The sequence below is a fragment of the Rutilus rutilus genome, assembly GCF_951802725.1.
Source record: "Rutilus rutilus genome assembly, chromosome: 2".
NCBI classification, from domain to species: domain Eukaryota; kingdom Metazoa; phylum Chordata; class Actinopteri; order Cypriniformes; family Leuciscidae; genus Rutilus; species Rutilus rutilus.
The window spans coordinates 42,651,373-42,676,631 of record NC_140210.1 but is presented as its reverse complement, the minus strand read 5'-3'; the positions used below and the strand labels follow the sequence as shown (position 1 = coordinate 42,676,631).

General features: G+C 36.2%; 2 protein-coding genes and 2 long non-coding RNA genes across 4 annotated transcripts; all 4 read right to left on the bottom strand.

Moving 5' to 3' along the window:
- Positions 1-2,564: 2,564 nt before the first annotated feature.
- On the bottom strand, positions 2,565-5,113 carry LOC311286206 (uncharacterized protein). The gene is made up of 2 exons (XM_084402323.1): positions 4,762-5,113; positions 2,565-3,438 (listed from the first exon to the last, which is right to left on the bottom strand). The coding sequence occupies exon 2, from the start codon at positions 3,429-3,431 to the stop codon at positions 2,901-2,903; it is 531 nt and encodes a 176-aa protein (XP_084258449.1). The 5' UTR covers positions 3,432-3,438; positions 4,762-5,113; the 3' UTR covers positions 2,565-2,900.
- A 3,009-nt stretch (positions 5,114-8,122) lies between these two features.
- LOC311286779 (uncharacterized protein) lies at positions 8,123-9,622 on the bottom strand. Its single transcript, XM_084403049.1, has 3 exons — positions 9,462-9,622; positions 9,164-9,240; positions 8,123-9,026 (listed from the first exon to the last, which is right to left on the bottom strand). Exon 3 carries the CDS (start codon positions 9,015-9,017, stop codon positions 8,412-8,414), a length of 606 nt encoding a protein of 201 aa, XP_084259175.1. The 5' UTR covers positions 9,018-9,026; positions 9,164-9,240; positions 9,462-9,622; the 3' UTR covers positions 8,123-8,411.
- A 3,820-nt stretch (positions 9,623-13,442) lies between these two features.
- LOC311286871 lies at positions 13,443-16,707 on the bottom strand. Its single transcript, XR_014626659.1, has 2 exons — positions 16,276-16,707; positions 13,443-15,921 (listed from the first exon to the last, which is right to left on the bottom strand). It is a non-coding gene; the product is annotated as an uncharacterized lncRNA (long non-coding RNA).
- A 5,277-nt stretch (positions 16,708-21,984) lies between these two features.
- Positions 21,985-23,561, bottom strand: LOC311278407. The gene is made up of 2 exons (XR_014625423.1): positions 23,407-23,561; positions 21,985-22,902 (listed from the first exon to the last, which is right to left on the bottom strand). It is a non-coding gene; the product is annotated as an uncharacterized lncRNA (long non-coding RNA).
- Between the last annotated feature and the right edge of the window lie 1,698 nt (positions 23,562-25,259).

The window sequence follows — 25,259 nt, the reverse complement described above, 5'->3', positions numbered from 1 at the left end:
ACTGGAATGTAAACCTAGATTAGAATAAGAAATAACAGGCTAGTCTTTTAAATTACCGTCTAAAATTAAATGAACATAGGCTTGGTTTTGTTACAGAAATGAAAACGGGTAGGCTACTATTTCTTTGATTCAGTCTTTGATTTATTTTTATTTATTTTTTTCTCACCGTGTTATTAATAGATGGTTTTGTTGTTATGGAAGGGCGTTTACTTTCAGACTGACAGTAGCCTGGATGTGACTATTGATGAGAGATGAGAAAAACACGATATTTGTAAATTCATAAAGGCATAGTGTATGCAGTCGAACTAATATTAAATGTTAAAAAGTGTTTACAATCGCCATAGATAGGCCTATAGCCTATGTCGCACTGTTTTGCTATTTATGTTTATTTTTGAAAGTCAATTTCTGTATCAGACACTTATAAATGCGGAAATGCAAAATGCAAATATATAATTGTTAGAGAAATTAAAACGCATTTTTAGTTGTTGCTATTGTTTTTTGATTCAGCTTAGTCTTTGTTATGAAGAACTATTTACTTTCTCTAACTGCAGAAGAACAGGGGAATAACTGGGAAAATGAAACGTATAGCCTATGCATGCAATATTTATTCAGTGCATATATATAGGCCTACTGTGGAGATTCCCTCTTCCATATGTAAAGCGCTTTGAGTAGGCTACCTAGAAAAGCGCTATATAAATGTAACAAATTATTATTATTATTATTATTATATATAAGGTGCGATAGACTACTAAACCGAACATGGATATGCCAATGAACAAGACTCCATATAGATGCGAATTCGTTCAGAATTGATAAACAGAAAAATACAAATGAAAAACAATCTGAATGTGTGGAAACTGCAATCTGAAGACGTCATCAGTGAACAGTTCCTCTGTCAGAGCGAGTGTTCAGCTGTGTTTGAGTGTCAGATACCCAAATTCACATAAAAAACACTGACCCAAACTCCAGCAAAACACGCTTCTGCAAGCATCCATTATAAAACACTCGCCAGACGTGCGGACATTAAAATGTGCTCGTGAAAAAAATACAATGTTAGGGATCACATAAATGCTGTGAAACCTCCCAGATAGCAACATAGTGTCAGCCCAGATCCGGCCCACATCTGGCCCACATCTGGTACACATGGATTCCACACGTACCAGATGTAGGCCGGATCTGGGCCGGCACCATGTTGCTGTCTCGGCTGTTCCACCTTGAGTCAAAGGAAACAATGCGATCAGTGTTGCTGTCATCTGACCATCCTGTGTATTTCTTAAAACTCACTAGTCGTGCTACAGGTGGTGTGTGTGTGTGTGTGTGTGTGTGTCTAGTGATGAACAGAAGTGCATCAGTGTGGAAAGAGAATCTTATGCAGAAACACATTAGTGCAGGTGGGACAGTTCATTAGGGGATTTACATCAAATCTACTTCATATTAAACTGTATGATGGGCCTGTGTTACATTCTCACTCATATTCAGAGTTCTGTATAATTGAAGTCTCCAAAATGATTAAAGTGCTGCAGTGATGACATATTTTTGTTGGCAAACTCACCTATAAGTTCACATCACCCTGGTTCCCTCGACAAAAACCCAGCAGGAATTTTCCATTGGCCTTTATGGGAGGGTAGGCGTTTTTTTTTTGTTTTTTTTTTTCCAGATTTTTTTTGTTATGCTGGTTGAATGTCTCTTCACATCCTGGTAGAAATCACTAAGTTAAGTGGTCTAAATGTATATATATATATAGCCTATATATATAAAATATATATATTGTCTGTGGAAGGCGCAGGACCATGAAATGTTCGTCCAATCATTGCATTTGGTCCGAATGCAGTGATACGATGTCCTATCTGCCTGTCAGCATGTATTTCCATATCTCCGCACACTCTGCTCACTCAGATATCACACGTCATCAGAGCGGTTAATGCTATGCAGAATTAGACAGACGTCAGTCACTGAGCAGCGCAAACGAAACAGCAGCCGCCTTTTACAGTTCCTCCTGAACCAAAACAACAGCTGATGCTGCATTCACACCATAACTGCTGTAATTTGGAAGAGACGGATGCCCGTGACGTTATACTCGGAGCGGTTCGTGACTTGAATTTATGTGTTTCCACTGTATGTCAACACTATTAACGCTGAAATGAATCGTGGCTTGGCTTTGGAGACGCTCTGAAGGGAGGGTGGGATTTTATGCTGGCTATTTGAATTTTTTCAAATGTATATTTTTTTTGAGCTTGTGTTCACCACAGACCTTATTTTAGGCATTCAACCAAAAACCCTGGATGATGGAACCAGAGGTGCTTTAATGTTACTTCGTTTCTGGGTTTGGGCCTACAAAAATACTCAATCCCTGCAATACTCTATAAGCATGAGATGATCGACATGAACATATGTGCATGTGACCCATCTGACATCAGTGACATACAATTTAATCTTATTATGTGATAATAGTTAATGTTATGTTATTAATAACTGTAAATTGAAATCACTCTTTTTACTGGAGTGAACATTTTCTGGGTTCTCGTTTTTGAAAGCCAGTAAATGATGACAGAATTGTCCTTTTTGGGTGAACAATTTCTTTAATGCATAGAAATTAAACAGTTAATTAAACAATAAAAAGTAAAAAGACAGAACACAATGCATCATTATTAATTACAGCGATACATGAAGAATCATAAAGCTTCTCATCCAGCACAAAGTAATGAAACACATGAGCCATTTATAAGACCCAAATCAATTTACTCAATTCAAATCAATGCATTTGTTATTTGTTATGAAAATTCCAGGAAAAGACGTGCCATTAAATGCATTTATTTTGGATGAACAGGAATGTTTGATTTCAACTATGTGTGTCTGTACGATCCAGACTACATAGATAAACTTTCACACACAACACAAGCTCAACGACGACCACGCCGATTACGGCGCTGCCGGATCTTAACTTCTCCAATGAAATCTGACCATTCCATGTTTTGAATGATCTCAATGAGGCCTTGGCTGATGCGGTAGGTGCCGTTCTCATCGAAGCGCCCCCTCCCTAAGTGATGAGTCACGTAAATCCTGTCAAACCATTTGTCATTCCAGTCTGAAGCGACTGAAACAACAATACGATCTGCGTTGCTTTCACGCTCATCGGGGTCGTAGTTCTTAGTGACTAGATGAGACATGTTGCCCGGATGGTGCAGGTTACCCACTTCATAGTACGGTAGGTCAGAATCAGGAAGAATGCCTTCCTTGTTATGGAACGGATGGAAACCAAAGTCTTTATGTTCTGGGTCGCATTGATGTGCAATCATATTGCCGTCGTCATCAATTTCTACACATTCATCAGCAAACCACCACAGCAGAGCGAGGCCATGTCTGGGATACGGCTGGCCAAACTTGGTCTCTCTCAGATGGGACAGTTCATTCAGTGTTCTCAGTCGCACCATTCTGTGTCTAGAAACAGAAAGAGAAAAAAAAGTAATAAATCGGACTGGACTACAGTGAAAATTACATTTGCCTGGACTTTATCTGGAATATATATTACTATATAGGCGATAGCCTATTACTTGTGTTGGCTATATCACAAGTATGGTGGTGTAATATGTAAGGGATAATCCAAGGCTAGCTGTGCATTAACAATTTTAATGCGCAACATGGAGGCAAAGAACGTGAAGTGGAGGGTTGCCTCCACAAAGTGCATTAAAATTGTTTAATGCACAGCTAGCCATGGATTATCCCGCTTATACCATGGTCATTTACCAGCATTGACAACTTAAATCTGTTATTGTTGTTTGCAGCGCAATATTTGACCAGAAGGGGTAAAGTCGCCACTATGGCTCGTTTGATCTAGCAGTCGGCTTTGAATCAGACACACATAGAGATAAAGTAGTGCGGAAGATTACATTTATTTGAATGAATGAATGAATTGACCATATACACATGCAACATATAACTTGTATGTTAACAAATAACATGTAACTCCTCAGAAAAAAAATCTATTAAACCATCAGTATTTTATTAATATATTATTACATGTATAATATGATGTAGCCTAATAATATATACTTTTAAATTCAGAGGGACCATAATAGAGTACCAAAATAAAGCAGCTGTCATTCATTTCCTTAATAATTCTCCAGCATATTGACCACAAACTTTAGTTCCTTGAAGAACACTCAAATTAGATGCAATATGTATTTCCTTTGCTTTCAGCTTGGCACATATTTAAAATGTGTTCTGTGAGTTTATTCAGAATTTTTTATATTTTCAGATATTGATCATGTGTGCAGGATACAGATGAAACTGTAAGTTAAACCGCACCAAACACAGATCCTCCAAGCTTGACAGTGAGCTCAACTCTTCATCTAGTGAATTGCTCTGTACTGATTTATAAATAAAGAACAAAGTAAAAGGAGACAAAAACGAGAACCAGTAAAACAAAATGTAGCCTAATTATTTAGTCAATTTATTTTATTTTTTTAATCTAGACTGTTTTACTGGAGCAACAATTGGACACGGTAGGTTTCATTTCTCTTTAAACACACACCCACAGCACAGCCCGTCTGGGCCACAGACTGGAGGTCGGATCGATATCGACGCAAAACAGTTCTCGACGCCACAGCTGTTTGACGTTAGTTTGACGTTGTTTAATAAAGTAAATAAAAGGCAACATCCGGCGTTAAGTTTAAAATTATAATGCCTATAATATCATGCAATTAAAATTATTATTAAGAAAAAGCAATACAAATCAGACAAAAAGAACATATAATACTGTACCTTGTTCACGCGCTGTGAGAAGATCTGCGTCTGTGCAGCGCACGCGCTCACTTTATTCATGTGTGTTAGTGGGCGGTGAAAAACACACTAACTTGGACCTTAATGCATTATTATCAAGAAAGATTTCTGTGGAACTAGACTTCTAAAGTTGAAAAACAAATAATAGGCCAGTCTTTTATTAAGTAATTGTGACAGAAATTAAAAAGGTTCCAGTTTTTTTTATTTTCCCCCGTTTCTTACAGTTCTGAAAGTAAAATATCGTATATTTGTTGTTTGTTATTGAAGGAGTTTTTACTTTCTAGAAGAACAGATGAATAAACGTGACTGCATGTATTTGTACATTTGTGCAAACATGTGAGTCTGAGGTGAATAAATAATAAACACATCAGTTCTTCCAGGGAGGGAGAGAGAGGACAGCTGACTATGTAGGAAACCGAAACTGAAGCGGAGAGACAGCAGTGGGCGTGTCTAAGAAGATCATATGAGCAAACACACACTGCACTAGACACACACAAAACTAGATATTTGGCCCTGAATGCATCATTAATAACAATGCATATTTGCTGATGTCACTGAACTAATAATAACTCGATATTAACACACACTTGTCCTACAGGTTGAACGTGTGTGTCTGTTGCTATAGTGATAAACAGAAGACCGTTAGTGTGAAAAAGAAACTGACAGCTGAGGGGATTCATGAGGGGATTTACATCAAATCTACTTTATATTGAACTATATAATGACAAACGCTTATATTCAGTTTTCATATTACATTTTGTTCATATTAAAATAATCAACAGAGTTAAGATTTTTATTTCATCACACAAGCACATACAATCTAGTGTTTTTTTTTTTGTTTTTTTGGAGATTTGATACTACACAGGATATATGAAATATGTCAAATAATAACCAACACAACAAGTGTGAACACAGAACTAGAGAAGCTTAATCACAATAACTAAGACAGTGTGTCCTGCAAAGTTATCAGATTAATATAAAATCTTAAAGTTTCACATTTGGTCCCTTTTGACTTTGATTTGTTTTCATCATTGCAACGATCGTTCAAAAGAGAGAGAGAGAGAGCGCTCAACATCTTATTGTAAATAAGTAAAGACAAGCATTTATGAGTATTCAAGATAAAGCTTTAGAAATTTGCTAGACAAACAAATAGCTGTAAATCAAACAGTTTTTTTCTTAAATATTACAAACAAACAGGCACAAATGACCAGCACAAAAAGCAAAAAAGCAAAAAGCAAAGCGCAGCATGTGTCATCCCAGGAAGTTTGATGTGACCTTTGACCCTGTAGTGACTGATGTAAAGCTGTAAACTGTGAATCCCAGGGAGTTTGGTGTGACCTTTGACCCTGCAGTGACTGATGTAAAGCTGGAAACTGTGAGTGTCTGTTGGATTGTTGATGGAAATGCATCTGATAAGGATTCAGATTATACATAGTTTGTCTGAGGAATTCTGCACGGTTCAAACTTTTAATTTCCTTCAGAAGATCAATGCTAATGCGGTAAATGTGATTCTGGTCAAAGTTCAGCGCACCTGAGTGTCGTGTCACATAAATGCTGTCAAACCTGTTCCACCTTGAGTCAAAGGAAACAATAATGCGATCAGTGTTGCTTTCATCAGACCATCCTGTGTATTTTTCAGTGACATAACCTGGCAGTGGGTCAGTCTTTTTCAGGTTGCCCACCTCATAGTATGGGAGATAAGAGTAAGGAAGAAGTCCTTCCTTATTATGGAACAGACAAAAGCCAAAATCTCTATTTGCAGGGTTGCAGAGTGCAATTATACGACCATTGGAGTCAATACGAACACTTTCATGAGCAAACCACCACAGCAAGTTCAGACCGTGTCTGGGAGGAGGCCGACCGAACCTGGACTCTCTCAGATCAGACAAATTATTCAGAGTCCTCATCGTGTTCCTGACAATCCTGCTGGAAAAACAAAATGTTCACTCTCAGTAAAAAATTTCAAAAGCTATCACTGGGGCAGTACCCTTTCAACTTTTTATCTCATTTACTCCGGTGCATATTAGTTGTATTTATTTGTTTATTTGTCAGGGACAATGCAAAAGAGACACATTGTAACAGGTTACAATAACTTGAACAGATGTGCTGCATATAGGGTTAGTAGCTGAACGGTCCCTTCTGAAAGGATCCTGCCCCAGTGACAGCTTTTGTACCTTTTGTTCTGACAGTGTAAAGAATAGAACTGGTTTTACTCCTGTGATTGAGCGCTTGTCGTTAGAGAAAAGGTTTGTAATGATTTTTTCAAAATAAAATGCACAATTACAGAAAAAATGCACATGTAAAAACCAGACGACCATAAAAGAACATTAAAAGCTTTGGTAAAACATATCTGCTGATCACTTACTCTAAACTACAAGCAGAAAGAGCTCAGAAAGATCCTCCAAGACTCTTACAGTGAGTTGAGGGAGATGAAGGGTTAATCTATTCTGTCCTGACAAGATTTTTCAAAAGTAAAAACAAGCAAGTCCAGATTGTAACATTTTTTTTTGCATTCAAATTGGTAATGGATTAAAATGTATAACCCGAAATTAAAAATATAATAAAGCAAAACAATGTTAAATACTCGTTTTCTTTCAAAATTATGTTATGCAGTTCAATTATTACATAAACAAATGTATAAATAATTTTCTGGTATGTAGGCTACTCAAAATAAAATGTTGTTCACAACGAGGTTTGCAATGCTTCTAATGTTTATAATTATGGTTTAATAGTAAAGTAATAAATGAATAAAAATTAGAAAATGAGTCCACCTCACCTTGGTGAAGTGAAGACTCTGACACGTCTTTGTGTGGGTCGTGCAAAGATCTGCTAACAGAAACGAATGCTGTTTCATGTCAGTGTCAGGGGAGGAGGGACTCCACGGGGAAATATTTGGTTGGCAAATAGAGAGAAGGGAAAGAATCATTCATAGAGGATTTGATTAATTACTACGCCGGGATCTATCCAGAAAGTAACCATGTCGTGCCGGTCTACTGTTTAAGTGATTAAAAAAAAGTGATTTGCTCAAATTATTCATATAAAAGAATTATAACAATAATTATTAATAACCTCTCTGTGTTACTTTCATTAAAAAAATTGACTTTTTAAAGTGGGGTCAGTTGACACATGCACAGTATAAGTGTATTTATGAATGAACAAACAACAGGAAAAAGTATTTCATGACACTGTTTCTTTCTTTTTTTTCTTCCTGCTAGAGATACTCAGCTGAGCATGAAACTGCCAAACAGCCCCAGTCTCCCTCACATTCTTTGCACCTGCTGATAATGCATACTGGACAAGAGGTTCATTTCCACAAACAATAAGAAACAACAGTTCAAAGCGTGAGTTTCCAAAGCAACTTTATTTAAGACCAAGCCAGAGAAACTACTTGTATATGATTATAACAAGAGAGAGAACTTGAACAATAGTGGCGGGAGAAGTGAGGCTTTTTTTTTTTTTTCTTCAAAAACAATCGCTCGAAACTCGAGGACATCTGAAGCAAAGTTTTTGAAATCGTTTATCAGTAATTGATACTTGAATCGGTTCTATATAAATTATCATAATGTTTATAGCCTACTCATAATAATCATGGAAAAAATGACAGCAGGTTATTGGTAAGCTGATATTTCTTTTTAAAGAATGGCACACCACCAGGAGGATTTGTTTTCATGTATCAGTGTCTCATGACACTGCTCTTCAAAAGATAAATTCTCCTGTTCTCCAGAAGTGTTGGAGAGCTCGGAGAGATACTGATCTCGACTCTTGTTCTTGATGATCTGGAGGAGGCCCTGACTCACACGGAAGGTTTTGCTGCTGTCGAATCGTTTCGGGTCGCTGTGTTCAGTCACATACACTCTGTTTAATCTGCCATTGGCGTCCAGACGCACAATAACCCGGTCCTTGTTATTGTCAGAAATAGGATTATTGCGGCTGTAATTTGCCCTGACATAACTTGGGAGCTCCTCTGCTCCTGAATAATTCAGGTTGCCCACCTCATAGTATGGGAGATTCTGAATGGGCAATAGATGATCATCCTCCTCATCTTCAATTCTGTTTTCAAACTTGTGGAAGCCAAAGTCTCCATTCTGAGGTCTATAGTCGGAGACAATATTCCCATTGCTGAAGTCTATGTAGTCATGAGCAAACCAGTACAACAGATTCAGGCCATGTCTCGGCCACGGCTGACCGAAGCCTGACTGTTTCAGCTGGGACAGTTCATTCAGTGTACCTTTCACCATGATGGAGGACTGTGTGAGAGATAAATAAAAAATAGGAATAAATACAATTTAAAATAATAGTTAAAAACAGTCAATGAGGCAAATCAGTCAGCTCTCAAATATATAGCGTTAAAGCAGTTTTGAAAGTTGAAAATCCCAATATGTACCTTGTATAAAGACTGATCCTTCAAGCTTTGGTCAAACTTTGAGGTGAGTTGAATTCTCTTCTTCTAAGAGAACGTCCCTGAAAAGCATGTGGAAGAGAAATACAGCTGTTTTAAACATCATGGGTGTTTACAATTTGTATGTCTTTATGAAAAACGCATATACAAAAGTATGCTTTTGGTTGGCAAAAACAATACATTCATAAACAACAGAAAACAACTGAATGTGTGTAATGTAAAGTAAAGCAATCGATTTAGTAGAGGCATAGAGATAAAAAGCAATCGAAACTGTAACGCGTACCTTTATCTTTGAAAATTGATGTACTCTTATTGCAGAAATGTCTTGCGTGGTGGTGTCTTTAGAAGATGAGGAGAATGAATAGCTCATTAGCTGGAAAACAAACCGAACCAGACTGACAATATCGCAGGTGTGTCCTTTAAAAACGTTGTCCTTCCTGTCTTAGGTGGCAAGACAAAGTGTGTTTTTGTCAGCCTAACTTCTTTGACGTAATGGAGAGAATGGAATAAGTTTTCTTTCTCTTTGTATTTTATATCAATATAAGATTGTCCAAATCAATGTGATAAACATATTAAGTCAAAAGTAGTCAGATTCCTATTACCTGAAATGTGTAACATAATAAATTATGTTACTAAATAAATTTTTTTCATTTATATATATGTGTGTGTGTGTGTGTATACATATTAAAACCACTGACAGGGGATGTGAATAACATTGATTAAATCGGTAAAATGGCATTTGTCAGTCAGTTTGTCAGTTCTTAAAGGTGCTGTATGTTAATTTTTCACTCTAATAAAGCATAAAAATACTATAATATGTTTGCAGATATTTAGGAAAAATGCTGAGTTCACAAACTCGTTTCTCTGAAAAACACTTCTACAGCCAGTTATTTTACTTTGAAATCTGCGTTCAGTGTCAGAATGTCTGTTTTTGTTTTGGTCTGTGTGACTCCGCCCACTGCCAGTTCAGCCAATAGTATTTCAACACCCCGGGATGCCAGTTGGCAGGAGAAACAGCGTATTGCAGCCAGCAAACAAACTGGGTCAGAGATTGCAGATTTTACCTAACCTAAAAAGCCTCGGTATACATCTAAAAATCTCTATGAACGAGAGTATATTAAACGCGGATAAATCAACTCATCCAACTTGCAGTGTGTAAGTCTCCTCGGCTTTCATTGTCAATTGCGCTCGCTCCTGTTGCGTGCTCTCAAACTGCAGTACCTATTTTGACCACTAGCTGCCTTTCTTACAGACAGCACCTTTAAATTTCATGCATTTGAAGCAGTAAAAATGGCCAAGCAAAAAGATCTGAGTCACTTTGACAAGAGCCAAAGAGTGATGGCAAGATGACTGGGTCAGAGCATCTCCAAAATGGCAAGTCTTGCGGGGTGTTCCCGGTATGTTAGTACCCACCAAAAGTGGTATGAGAAAGGACAACAAGTGAACCAGCATCAGGGTCATGAGTGCCCAAAGCTCTTTGATGCATGTGGGGAGCGAAGGCTAGCCCATCTGCTCCAATCACACAGAAGAGATACTGAATGCTGCCCATGAAAGGTGTCAGTACATTATAGTCTGCTGCGTTTGCCCATGAAGACCCCTGCCCATCGCCGAAAGTGCCTACAATGGGCATGCAAGCCTCTGAACTGGCCAGTCCAGCAATGGAAGAAAGTTGGTAGGTCTGGTCAATGCGCCATTAACCAGGGGAAGAGATGGCAGCAGGATGCATTGTGGGAAGAAGGCAGGTGGAAGGAGTATGATGCTTTGGGCAATGTTCTGTTGGGATGTTATGTGGATGTTACTTTGACACCTACCTAAAGTTTGTTGCAGACCATGTACACCCTTTCATGGCAAAGGTGTTCCCTGATGGCAGTGGCCCCTTTCAGCAGGATAATGCCCTTACAGAAAAACCACATGAACTTCCCATGTTTTCCACATGTGATCACATGGGAACTGTTCCAAAACCACCTCCCAGACAGCAACATAGTGTCGGCCCAGATCCGGCCCACATCTGGGCCGTGTGGAATCCACATGTGGGCTGACACTATGTTGCTGTCTGGGCCGTTTCCCATGTGCAAAGTATGTCTGCATCCAAAATCAAATACTTCTCTACTATAGTAGGCAAAAAAAGTAGTGTGTCTGAATTCACAGTATTCAAATATGCAAAAAGTACCCAAATTATCCAGTGCGATATAACAAGATTATAGGTCCAGTACTGAAAACCACGTAGGTTTTCAAGGAAAACCATGGCGTTAAAGCCATGAATGTGTCTTCAAGTTTGCGGAGTGCATATGCATCCTTGATGGTCTTTTGATTTACAGTTTTTCTCGATTGTTTACACACATTTTCTGAAAGCATGCCTCATATTCTCAGAACTCTACACACAAATCCAAAAACACACACACAATGGGCAAAACCCCTCAGTTCTCCTGCAAAATTAAACTTTACATTCAAAACAATGTTATTTCTTCTCAAAATGGTATTTTGTTTTCAAATGACACACACAAACCATCATATGAATAGACATTTATAAGAACCAGTTGAACACTGATGTGCTCAATGTAAAACACTATGATGAATGGAAAACACTTCTTCTCCATTCATCATAATGACTTAGGCCTTTTTTTGGTTTAGTGTTACACTTACTACAGACAGTACATACATAAGTGTGTTGTAAAATATTTGAGAATATTGTTTTTATTCTCAGAACACACAAATACACGGTAACAAATATATTTTATTTTTTCCACAAAAACAATGTACACAGTGTACATCCCCAACCAACACAAAGCTGCACATACAGTGGTCTACATACACAACAACAGAAGAATTGACTGTATAAATAAAAAAAAATAAAAAAAAAATCCAATGTTGGCATCCATTGCTCCATTGAAGAGCTCACCTGTTGCTCTTTTATGCTAAAGCTCTGACTGCTAATTGTAAAACTGTGTGACGGGTGTTTGCCCATGTGATGAGTCAGTGTGCATATTTGAATGGCAGTGTGTTCCTTGTGAAAACAAGAGATTTTCTGCATGAAAATTGTGCCAAAAGCAGAGAATTGTGTGTAGTGTTTTGAAAAAAAGTGTGTTTTAGATCTGCAATTTGAGTGCAAAGCAGGAATTGTGCTTGTAGTTTAGCAGAATTGGTTCAGGGGAATGAGTTACATGTTGTGGTCATTGTGTTTCAAGTACCAGTATTTGTGTGTAAACAATTGAGAAAAACTGTAATTTCCGATAGTCAATGCATAATCGGATGCCGCCACTCTTCTTTCTGACTACAACAAAGGGAAAAGAGTAAGGAGATTGAGATTCTCGTAGACTCCCACATTGAGTAATTCCTGAAGGTGTTTCTTTACGGCTTCAAGATCCTCCGGATGTATGGGCCTTGCCTGAAGTTTGAAGGGCGTTTCATCCACAAGATTGATCTGATGCTTGACCTTATCGGTGCACCCAAAGTCTTGAGGATGCAAGGAAAATATCTCTGGCATTTCCTGTATCTGCCTGTAGCTGCTTTTCCATTCTGGCAGAATGGGTGAATCACCAAAACTGAACTCGAGAACAGATTTTGGAATGGGTTCTACAACACTCCCATGATCGGACTGTTCAGAGCACACAGACTGGATCGCCTTCAATTCAGCCAACACACATCTAGGAGGAATTGAAATTGTAAAAAATGGAGGAGGACGGCTGTTTTCAAGTGTAAGTACAACAGAGCAAAACCTTTGTGTTTAAATCTCACTTATTTAACAACTGATGAGGAAATTGATTTAAAGATTTGAAGACATTAATATATATTAAATATTGAAGTTGCTGTAAAAACATGTTTCATTTTCATATAGCTACCAGTTGTGCTTAAAGCACACATACTTCTCAAGATCTGTTAAACTTCGTTTTCTGGAAAGCATTGCCTTAACTGTGTACAATATTTCTTTACTAAAGTTTATTTTGATCCTCAAATCAATCACACATTTTCATTTCTGTAACAACAAGCATCCATACTTCAAACTGCTTATCTTTTTTTAGTGTATAATGTATTTATATATATTTATACCCATTTTTTATAGTCAACATATATATATTATAATATACATTAAATATAAATGTCAAAACAAACATTTTAGTTTTTTAGGAATTCACAGTAAATTATAGACATTTCACATATTTGCTGATATTTTCTTTGACAACATCAGAGAGGCTGACATAAGTTCATTATATCATTTTTTTAAATTATGGATGTTGTTTCAACATGATTGTTGTAAGACACCTAACACTTCAAACTAAAATATCTTTTATTTTTTATTATCTCAGTATGTTTATAGAGCATAAACATAGAGACCCAAGTCAGGTCCTGAGTTTCAATTGTGATCAAAAACACAATGTGATGTCATTGTGAAGTAATCCTAAAACAACTTGACTACATTATTTAGGTGTGTTTGATTAGGACAGGTGCAGGACAGTTGAGTGCCCCTGGCTCAGAAACTACAGGTCTCATCCCCCCAATAAAATAAAATATATGCTTTTACAGAGAAAATAATATTTATTGACATTTTGTGCATGATAAACTTACAAAAATACTAGGAAACCGAAAAAAAAAAAAAAATCTTTTAACAAAGCAATAATAAAATAATATAACGCAATGCTTTGGGCAAAAATATTAACCTATTAAATGTTTTGCTCATGGAGACCGGGAACACCAACCTCTGGCTCATCAAAATCCCCATTTTGAAGACCAATATTGTGCTCCATGCCTAGCAATGTAACTCTACACCCTTCCCTATAGTTCTATTAATATACAAATGAGCCCCGCCTCCACTCACTCACACCAGCTCAGAGATCCACATGATTGGTTACAAGGTAGTTTGTGGCGTCAGAAACACCAGTGATTTCAAACCGTGTTTTTGAGACTGTCTTTGGTTCACTGCAGTTTTAAGCAGAAAATACTCAGCAATGGTGTCGACTTATGAATTTACACGTCTTGAGAAAAACCACATAGACATATAAACAACATTAAAAGCTTGACTTTCACCTCAGGGGGACTTTAAATATAGCCTTAGCATTTATGGGAAAGCTAATATATAAGTTTACACTGTAATTTAAAGCACACAAACACACTTTTTCCCTGTTAAATAAAATCTGTTACATTTACGGTAAAATATCGGCAGCTGTGGTTGCCAGAAATTTACTGTAAAAAATACGGTCGCAACATTTTAGATTTTACAGACTTTACTTAAATTTACAGTAATAAACCGTATTTAATTATCTGATATAATGTTAATTTACTGACCTATTGAAGTATTTATATCTGTTTTGAACCATAGTAATACACTGACAATCACAGTGGAGATGAAAATCACATGATGATTTAAAACTCATCTCAAGCAGCTCTTTCACAAGAATGTTAATACTAATATATAGAACCCTAATGTCATAACTGATTAGAAAAAACTAAGAAAACTATGAAGAAACATAGTCATTTCAACAAAAATACATCAAATGTGAAGTGTCACGCAGGGAATTGTGGGAATGTCAATTTATGTTTTTTCAATGTAAATTATACAATGACTTGTTCTTTTTCACTTCCAAAAACTGTAAATTTAACGGTATTTTACAGTAAACTTACATTAAATGTACCGTTAGATCTATCACAGTTGTTTACCGTATAAGGAAACTTTCTCTTAACCAATAAACAGTTTTTCACTGTAGCGTTTTTACAGTCTTTGACCGTTAAAATCACGATTTTTTTTACAGTATTTGCAATTGTTTTGGAGCTTAATAGAGACAATTCTATGTTTGAAATATGTCATAGATAAACCAGCACAACAAATATAAACACAGAACTAGAAAAGCGTAATTATAACAAAATATTCAGATTAATGGTTGATCAATATAGATTTTTAAAGTTATTTATGGTGTGCCCCCCCCCCCCACCCAACACACACACTTTTATCCATATAAGACAATTCCAAAAAAGACAAGACAAGCTGCTACTACTACTATCTTAAAAATGCTTTCACTGCTTCAAAAAAATTATATTCATATTCATATTTATATTTATATTCATAACCAATATTTTTTTCAATATTAAAAGCAAAAAGCAAAATAGCAAAAATAAACAAAATCAGCACAATCAGCACAATGCAGCATGTTTCTTGACTCTGATTGAGTTTACTCTCCACTGACTGAGCTGCAGATGGAAACGGTAAGCGTAGGCACTGCTGTTCCATAGTAATCGGATAAGAATCAGTCCAAGTTTTCCTGAGGAATTTGTTTCTGCTTAATCTTTTAATGGCCTTGATGAGTTTAATGCGAATGCAGTAGGTGTGATTGTGGTCAAAGTTCACTGGATCTGAGTGCTGTGTCACATAAATCCTGTCGAATCGTGGAGTGGACCAGTGAGATCTAAACAAAACAATGATGCGATCTGTGTTGCTGTCATCATCTGATCGTCCTGTGTCATCCTCAGCGACATATTCAGGCAGCGAGTCAGGGGTGTTCAGGTTGCCCACCTCATAGTATGGGAGGTCAGAGTAAGGAAGAAGTCTTTCCCTATTATGGAACAGACAAAAGCCAAAATCTCTTTGTGCAGGGTTGCAGAGTGCAATTATACGACCATTGGAGTCAATATCAACACATTCATCAGCAAACCACCACAGCAAGTTCAGACCGTGTCTGGGAGAAGGCTGACCAAACCTGGACTCTCTCAGATCAGACAAATTATTCAGAGTCCTCATTGTGTTCCTGACAATCCTGCTGGAAAAAAGAGTAAAGAACAGGACTGGTTTAACTTCAACATTAGTGCACTTACTTATTTATTTATTTATTTATTTAACAGCCATTCAGTTTGTGTGGAGTAACAAGTGGACACAGTAGGTTTCATTTCTCTTTAAACCACACCCACAGTACAGCTCATCTGAGAGAGAATTTCAAATATGCTAACGGTTTACTACGGCAGAGCCGTATTAAAGTAGAGAGTTGATCTGTTATTTGGTGTAGTTAAAAAAATGATATGAAAGCAGAATTATCTGGTGTAAAGTTTAGAATGATCCCATATATTATGAAAAAAAGAAAGCAAAAAAAAAAAAAAAGAACAGAATACTGTACCTTGTTCGCGAGCTGTGAGAGGATGTGAGTCAGTGCACGCGCTCACTTTACTATTTACGTGTCTGTTATAGTGGGCGGTGAAAAATACGTAAGAAACTCCGTACAAAAACTAACATTGGACTTTTATGGATGATTATCAAGGGTTGAACATTTATCAGAGAAACATTTATGTAGACTAAACCTACACTAGACTCATGAATAAAAGTTGAATAACAATGTCAGTCTTAAAAAATATATAACTTTTACGGAAATTAAAACGTTTGCTAATGTATTTGGTTCAGCTTTTACTTGACATTTCCCCCTCTTTTCTCACAGTACAAAAAGTGTTATTAAAAGAAGTTTTTTGTTGTTATTGAAGGAGTGATGCTTTCTACAGCTGCAGAAGAACAGATGAATAACTGGGAAAGTGAAACTAAAGCTGACGGACAGTAGCACGGGTTTGTAAGATGAGAAAAACTCTTAGATAATATTATATTTATAAAGGCATAGTGTCATGCCATTTAACTAATATTAAATATAAATGGCTGTTTAAAACATTTGCCATGTATATGTCTATATATGTCACTGTTTTATTTATTTTTGAAAGTCGGTTTCTGTATCAGACACTTAAAGCGATGACTAAAGTTACATTTTCAGCTGTTGCTGTCCAGGAAAAAAGATGCAATTAATTAATTGACCAATCTTGAATAAAGAGTTTTTGTATATCAGTTGACAGTAAGCAGAGGTTAAACAGCACCTGAATGTATTTGTGCATAAATCAGCCATTCAGGATAAAATATGAGTCTGAGGTGAATAAATAATAAACACATCAGTTCTTCCAGGGAGGGAGAGAGAGGTCAGCTGACTATGTAGGAAACAGAAACTGAAGCAGAGAGACAGCAGTGGGCGTGTCTAAGAAGCAAGATATGAGCAAACACACACTGCACTAGACACACACATGACATAGTTTGAATCATATTAAATTTCATTACTCTTTACTTTGTCATTACTTTTATTTATTTATTTATTTATTTGTATGTCCAGGCTTGTTGGGCATTCTCTGTAAAAATACAGCAATGGTAATGTAATATCAACATCAGAGGTCTTGAGTTTCACAAATGCGTCTATTAAAAACACAACAATATCTCATTTTGACAATCTATTGAATTAATTTCCAATGTGTTGCATTTTTGAATATTAACACATTTTAATAAAAAAATAAAAATAATTAAAAGGTCTTCAACTAGATCTTTGGCACATTTTTGTGACTTGACAGCCTCTTGCAAATGTCAATTAAATGTCAAAACTAATGAAAGGAAGTTATTCATTTTATTATCAATATTGGATAGGATTTTACTTTGTGTCTCAAACAATCTTAAATATTTGTCTACATTATTGCAAAAAATCATCAATAAATAAACTTGGTGAACTCTGCAGAATTGGAAAAAATAAAACTGAACAGGGGCCTATTCCACGAAGCCGGTTTAGGCGGCTAGCCCGATATGTTTCAGTTTAGTTTGCGCCAACCCTGGGTTTTAGGCACCATGAAAGTGGTTTGGCTTTTAGCAGTGTTCATCACCATAGTAACTTACGCTCTGCAGCTACCCGGTCCGGGGCAGGTTATGTTCCAGGTAAGAGGTTGCAAATCGAACTTGGACCAATCAGCTATGAGCAAAGTGACACATGTCTGATGCGATAAAGTCACTCCACTCCAAATTAAAGATCACTACACAGCAAATGAATGCTGTTTAAATTCTTTATATTTTTCAGCCTCTTAATATTCTGTAGTGAATCTAGAAATGAATCTTAGTTTCACTCTTTCTCAGTATGTGATTGGTTGTTCGCTACTGATGTCACACCTAAACTCCTAAACTCGGATCAAAGCCTGTGTTGACAGAGAAATTGACCTCACTTCCGCAAACTACTAAGAACTCACACAAGAATATGGTTTAATGTGAATGTTTATCATTGACTGTTATGTTTTTGGTGTCATTTGAAATGTCTCAAAGAGAGTGGTACAGATATCTCATATCCAGAGAGATAAAATAAAAGGTAATAAGGTTTTAAGAGTTTATGGATAACTGACTTACAAAGGAAGGTAGTCTCTCAAGCAAATGGTCACCCACCCCCATGAAGGTGTGACCACTGCATGCAAATTTCTTTTGTTAGCACATGTTTCCATGTGAAAGAGGTCTGACTATTTAATGAGATGCAGCAGAGAGTTCGGGGCCTTTTCTGTACTTCAGATCGGCCCGTGAGGCTGAGAGAAAGAAATCTCTCAGCCTCACGTATTTCTTAAAGTTGGGTTTGCATCTTCTCTCTATTCCAGAGCATTTGATGTTTTGTATCGATTATCTTTGAATTGATTATGAAATTGGCATGATACATTTACCTGACATAATAAATTGTTACATTTGATTATTCTAACTGACTTTATTCCATTTAACTCTTCAATGAAAATAATGTCAGTCAAACATTCGCTCACTTTTAGTGAGGCACAGATATTATTAAAACCTTTCATTTATGGAGTCAGATGTTGCATTTAACCAACCGATACTTTGCATGAGAAAAGGACAGTAACACGTTAAGACCTTCCGCGCTGGTCGGACGCCGGACTTTGGGCCGATTTAGCGCGAGCTTACAAAACTTAAACTTTTATTTTCTTATTCATGTATAATTGTATTTTTCTTCACATTTATAAATTTTTTCATTAATCTATTTATGCATTTATTTATTTCCACTTTCTTTTTGAAAAAGTAGCTGAAAAAATAGAGATTCATTTTGGGAAAAGTAGCTATTCTTTTTGAAAACGTAGCAATTCATTTTGAAAAAGTGTCGATTCTTTTTGTAAAAAGTAGGGATTAAATTTAAGGAAAGTATCAATTTATTTTGGGAAAAGTAGCGAATCTTTTTTAGGAAAGTAGCAATTCATTTTGTAAAAAAATTCAATTCGTTTTAAGGAACGTATCGATTCATTTTAGAAAAAATCACCGTTTCGTTTCAGGAAAGTATCGATTCATTTTTGAAAAGTATCGATTCACTTTGGGAAAAGTATCGATTCACTTTGGGAAAAGCTTAGATTCATTTTAGAAAAAAGTAGCAATTCTTATTGGATAAAATATCGATTCACTTTGGGAAAAGTAGCGATTCTTTTTTTAAAGTATTTTGGGAAAAGTAGCAATTCATTTTTGTTTAAGTATTTTGGTAAAAGTAGCGATTCATCTTTGAAAAAGTAGCGATTCATCTTTGAAAAAGTAGCGATTCTTTTTAGGAAAGTAGCAATTCATTTTGGGAAAAGTAGCAATTCTTTTTAGAAAAGTAGCGATTCATTTTGGGAAAAGTAGTGATTCGTTTTGGAAAAAGTAGTGATTCTTTTTAGGAAAGTAGCAATTCATTTTTGGAAAAGTAGCGATTCATTTTGGGAAAAGTAGTGATTCACTTTGGAAAAAGTATCGATTGACTGAAAAAGTAGCGATTCATTTTGGGAAAAGTAGCAATTCTTTTTGGAAAAAATATCGATTCACTTTGGGAAAAGTAGCGATTCTTTTGGGAAAAGTAGCTATTCTTTTTTTAAAAGTATCGATTCATTTTTGAAAAAGTATCAATTCTTTTTGGAAAAAGTAGCGATTCTTTTTTTAAAGTATTTTGGTAAAAGTAGCGAATAATTTTTGAAAAAGTAGTGATTCATCTGAAAAAGTAGCGATTCTTTTTAGGAAAGTAGCGATTCATTTTTGGAAAAGAAGCGATTCATTTTTTGAAAAGTAGCGATTCGTTTTGGGAAAAGTAGTGATTCACTTTGGAAAAAGTATCGATTGACTGAAAAAGTATCGATTAACTTTGGAAAAAGTATCGATTAACTTTGGAAAAAGTATCAATTCGTTTTAAAGAACGTATACTTTTTTTTTTTAAAGTATCGATTCATTTTGGAAAAAGTATCGATCCATTTTGGAAAACGTATTGATTCATTTTGGGAAAAGTATCGATACATTTTTTTAAAAGTTGCGATTCTTTTTTAGGAAAGTATCGATTAACTTTTGAAAAAGTAGCGATTCATTTTGGGAAAAGTAGCGATTCATTTTAACCTAACATATTGAATTCACAGGGAACGCAAAAGTTTTGCGAGATTATTATAGTTACTAAATTAACTAGTAGATACTATAGTTACTAAGACAGTTACAATCTACAAACAAAAAAGAAGATTGCTGGATCCAGCAGTTTCTTCCATGTATCAGCTTCCAGTGTCTCGTGTGAGGTCAACGACTCTATATAGACGCTCCTAATCTGGTTTTAAGTAATAGTCCAATAAATAGTTACTTTATAAAGTTTTAAATATTAATATTTTTCTTACACAAACTCATTGTTTTGCTTCAGAAGGCTTTTATTAACCCCCTGGAGCCGTTTGGAGTTTGTTTATGATGGATGGATGCACTTTTTTGAGCTTCAATCTATTGGTTGCAATCCACTGCCATTATCAAGCTTGGAAGAACCAGGACATTTATTGATAACTCTGATTGTATTTGTCTGCTAGAAGAAAGTCATATACACACCTAGGATGGCTTGAGTGTGAGTAAATCATGGGGTAATTTTCATTTTAAAATGAACTACTCCTTTAAAGACAACTGAGATCTTACAGTGTGACGAGCGATGATCATGTTAGTACAGTCTGACAAGCAACAATCGTAAAGGACTATTATAAATTGCACAGTGTGCACCCGGCTTTACAGCGATGATCATGTTCGTACAGTCTGACAAGCAACAATTGTAAAGGACAAGGCTTTTATAAATCGCACAGTGTGCACCAGGCTTGATAATAAGAGTTTTATAGCCTTCAGTTATAACAGATATGGTATTGTACCCATCACAGAAAACTTCCTGCATTTTTACATCTTTAAGAAAAAAAAAAACGATTAGCCTATACTGAAGGAGAATTAATTTACACAAATAATTAGAAATTAATGTCCAAAGCAATTTCATTTTAAAACAAGCCAGATGAACCCCATTTATAATAGATAAGAAAGACAACCAGCAAACAACTCAACATTTGTTATCATAAAATTAAACAGAGCGTGAATAATATTAACGGGAGAAGGCAGCTTTTTGAAACGTCGATTCCATTTAACCAATCGCATTGCAAACTGAATCACTCGAAGCGCTCGAAACTCCGAAGATATTGACACTGACATCTGCTGGTTAAAGTCATGTAGGCGAAATACATTCAAATAAACTTTTACTGACTTAAATGATTAAAATGACTCGATGTAAGTTAAAATCACACGTTTAATACATTTAATACATACCATCCTTACACCTCTACTGACATTTCAAATCAGTATGGATGTAACGAAGCCTCGTTAGCTAAAACCACGTGACTTAGACTCACTGAACGATTCATAAAGGCGCGAATTAACGTCCATGTCCATCAATAATGAATGTTTTACTCAGATCAAGATAAAAGAAAAAAGCTAAAAAATCAGTGTTTAAAGAGAAACTGATGTAGGAACTCATTAGAACAGGTGGGACAGTTCATGAATTTAATGTCTTATTCAGAGTTCATATTAAATGGTAGCCTAGCCTAGCCTATTATATATTATTCACATTAAAATATATTATAATTTATTAAGATTGATAGTTCAAGATATTAAATATATATTGTTGGCACTTATGGCAAAGTAATAGACAAATTTACATTGTTAAATAAAAAAATAAAAAAAATAACACAAACACAGTCTATGTTTTTTTGAGTTTTAATACATTCTCTGTTTGTATATGTCAAAGAATAAGCAGAACAATTATGAAACGAAATTACTATAAATCAGGGCGCAAACACAGAAGACATTGATTGGAGTGTTTCGCCCAATATTCAGATTAATATTAATTTTGATTCTTGGTCCTTCTAAATTTTTGGATATTTATTTCCAATAAGCAATTGTCCCAAAGGAAACAAACTGCAACATATAGCTTCAAAATGAGCTAGAATAACAAACAGAAGTGGATGAAAACTATTTAAATTGAAACCATAAAAAGACAGCAGCAATGAGCAACAGTAAAATCAAGATGCAAAGAGTTTCACTCTGCACTGGCTGAGGTGTGTGTGGCACATTATATGCCATGTCTATGGACACATACTGAGAAGGATTGGGTGAATTTGTGCGGATGGGTCCTCTGAGGAATTCCTCACGGCTTAAACCTTTAATGATCTTAATGAGTTCAATGCTAATGCAGTAAGTGTGATTCTGGTCAAAATTCACCAGATCTGAGTGCTGTGTCACATAAATGCTCTCAAATCGGTTCTCCCTTAAGTTAAACAAAACAATGATGCGATCTGTGTTGCTGTCATCATCTGATTGTCCAGTGTAATATACAGTGACATATTCAGGCAGCGAGTCAGTGATGTGCAGGTTGCCCACCTCATAGTATAGTCGGTCAGAGTAAGGAAGAAGTCTCTCCCTGTTAAGGAATCGGTGGAAACCAAACGCGCCATTAATAGGGTTGCAGAGTGCAACCATACGACTGTTGAAATCAATCTGAACACATTCATGAGCAAACCACCACAGCAAGATCAGACCGTGTCTGGGAGGAGGCCCACCGAACTTGGACTCTTTTAGATCAGACAAATTATTCAGAGTCCTCATTGTGTTCCTGACAGTCCTGCTGGAAAAAACAGTGCACTTGTAATGCAATAAAAGTTATAATATTATGTTTTTTAATGTAAAATATACAAATACAGGGACAACTGCGAAATGTAAAACCAAGAAGCAACAGAAATCAGTTCGACCTCATTTAAATCAGTTAATTTCATCATTAGTTAAGTCTGCAGAAGTGGAACGCCTGTTATTCATAAAGTGCATCACTGATCATGTTGATCACATGGTCATTTATTAAATTTTTGGGGTAATGGTGATAAATGCTACCAATAAGAGTGTTTCTGTTTAACAAATTTGAATCTATTCAGCAAATTTACTCAATTTACCCACACCCACCTACAGCCCATCTGAGAGAGAATTTCAAATATGCTAACGGTTTACTACGTCAGAGCTATTTGGTGTTGTTAAAAAAATGATATGAAAGCAGTATTATCTGGTGTAAAGTTGAAAATAATCCTATATATTATTTTTTTTAAAGAAAAAGAAAAAAAAGAACAGAATACTGTACCTTGTTCGCGAGCTGTGAGAGGATGTGAGTCAGTGCACGCGCTCACTTTACTATTTATGTGTCTGTAACAGTGGGCGGTGAAAAATACGTAAGAAACTCCGTACAAAAACTAACATTGGACTTTTATGGATGATTATCAAGGGTTGAACATTTATCAGAGAAACATTTATGTAGACTAAACCTACACTAGACTCATGAATAAAAGTTGAATAACAATGTCAGTCTTTGAAAAATATATAACTTTTACGGAAATTAAAACGTTTGCTAATGTAGCCTATTTGGTTCAGCTTTTATAGGCTACTTGAAAATTTTCCCCCTTTTCTCACAGCACTAAAACTATTATTAAAAGAAGTTTTTTTGGTGTTATTGAAGGAGTGATGCTTTATACAGCTGCAGAAGAACAGATGAATAACTGGGAAAGTGAAACTAAAGCTGACGGACAGTAGCACGGGTTTGTAAGATGAGAAAAACTCTTAGATATTATTATATTTATAAAGGCATAGTGTCATGCCATTTAACTAATATTAATTATTAATGGCTGTTTAAAATTGCCATGTATAGCCTATGTCTATATATGTCACTGTTTTATTCTAAAGATAGGTTTAGCCTACTTTTGAAAGTCAGTTTCTGTATCAGACACTTAAAGCGATGACTAAAGTTACATTTTCAGCTGTTGCTGTCCAGGAAAAAAGATGCAATTAATTAACTGAACACATATTGGCTTTAATAAAGAGGAGTTTTTGTATATCAGTTGACAGTAAGCAGAGGTTAAACAGCACCTGAATGTATTTGTGCATAAATCAGCCATTCAGGATAAAATATGAGTCTGAGGTGAATAAATAATAAACACATCAGTTCTTCCAGGGAGGGAGTGAGAGGTCAGCTGACTATGTAGGAAACAGAAACTGAAGCAGAGAGACAGCAGTGGGCGTGTCTAAGAAGATCATATGAGCAAACACACACTGCACTAGACACACACATGACATAGTTTGAATCATATTAGATTTCATTACTCTTTACTTTGTCATTACTTTTATTTTATGTTTATTTTTTTGTCCAGGCTTGTTGGGCATTCTCTGTAAAAATACAGCAATGGTAATTTTAGCTCAGCATCAGAGGTCTTGAGTTTCACAAACGTATCTAACAATTAAAAAACATACAACAATATCATTATTTTGGGTCTGGAACGGATTAGGTCCAGGGGGATCCGGGTGCATTCAGAAAATCAGTCAGTACCTGGTGTGACCACCATTTGCCTCACGCAGTGCAACACATCTCCTTCGCATAGAGTTGATCAGGTTGTTGATTGTGGCCTGTGGAATGTTGGTCCACTCCTCTTCAATGGCTGCGCGAAGTAGCTGGATATTGGCAGGACCTAGAACACGCTGTCGTATATGCCGATCCAGAGCATCCCAAACATGCTCAATGGGTGACATGTCCGGTGAGTATGCTGGCCATGCAAGAACTGGGATGTTTTCAGCTTCCAGGAATTGTGTACAGATCCTTGCAACATGGGGCTGTGCATTACCATGCTGCAACATCAGGTGATGGTCGTGGATGAATGGCACAACAATGGGCCTCAAGATCTCGTCACGGTATCTCTGTGCATTAAAAATGCCATCAATAAAATGCACCCGTGTTCGTTGTCCATAACATACGCCTGGCCATACCATAACCCCACTGCCACCATGGGCCACTCGATCCACAACATTGACATCAGCAAACCGCTCACCCACATGACGCCATACACACTGTCTGCCATCTGCCTTGTACAGTGAAAACCGGGATTCATCCGTGAAGAGAACACCTCTCCAAAGTACCAGACACCATTAAATGTGAGCATTTGCCCACTC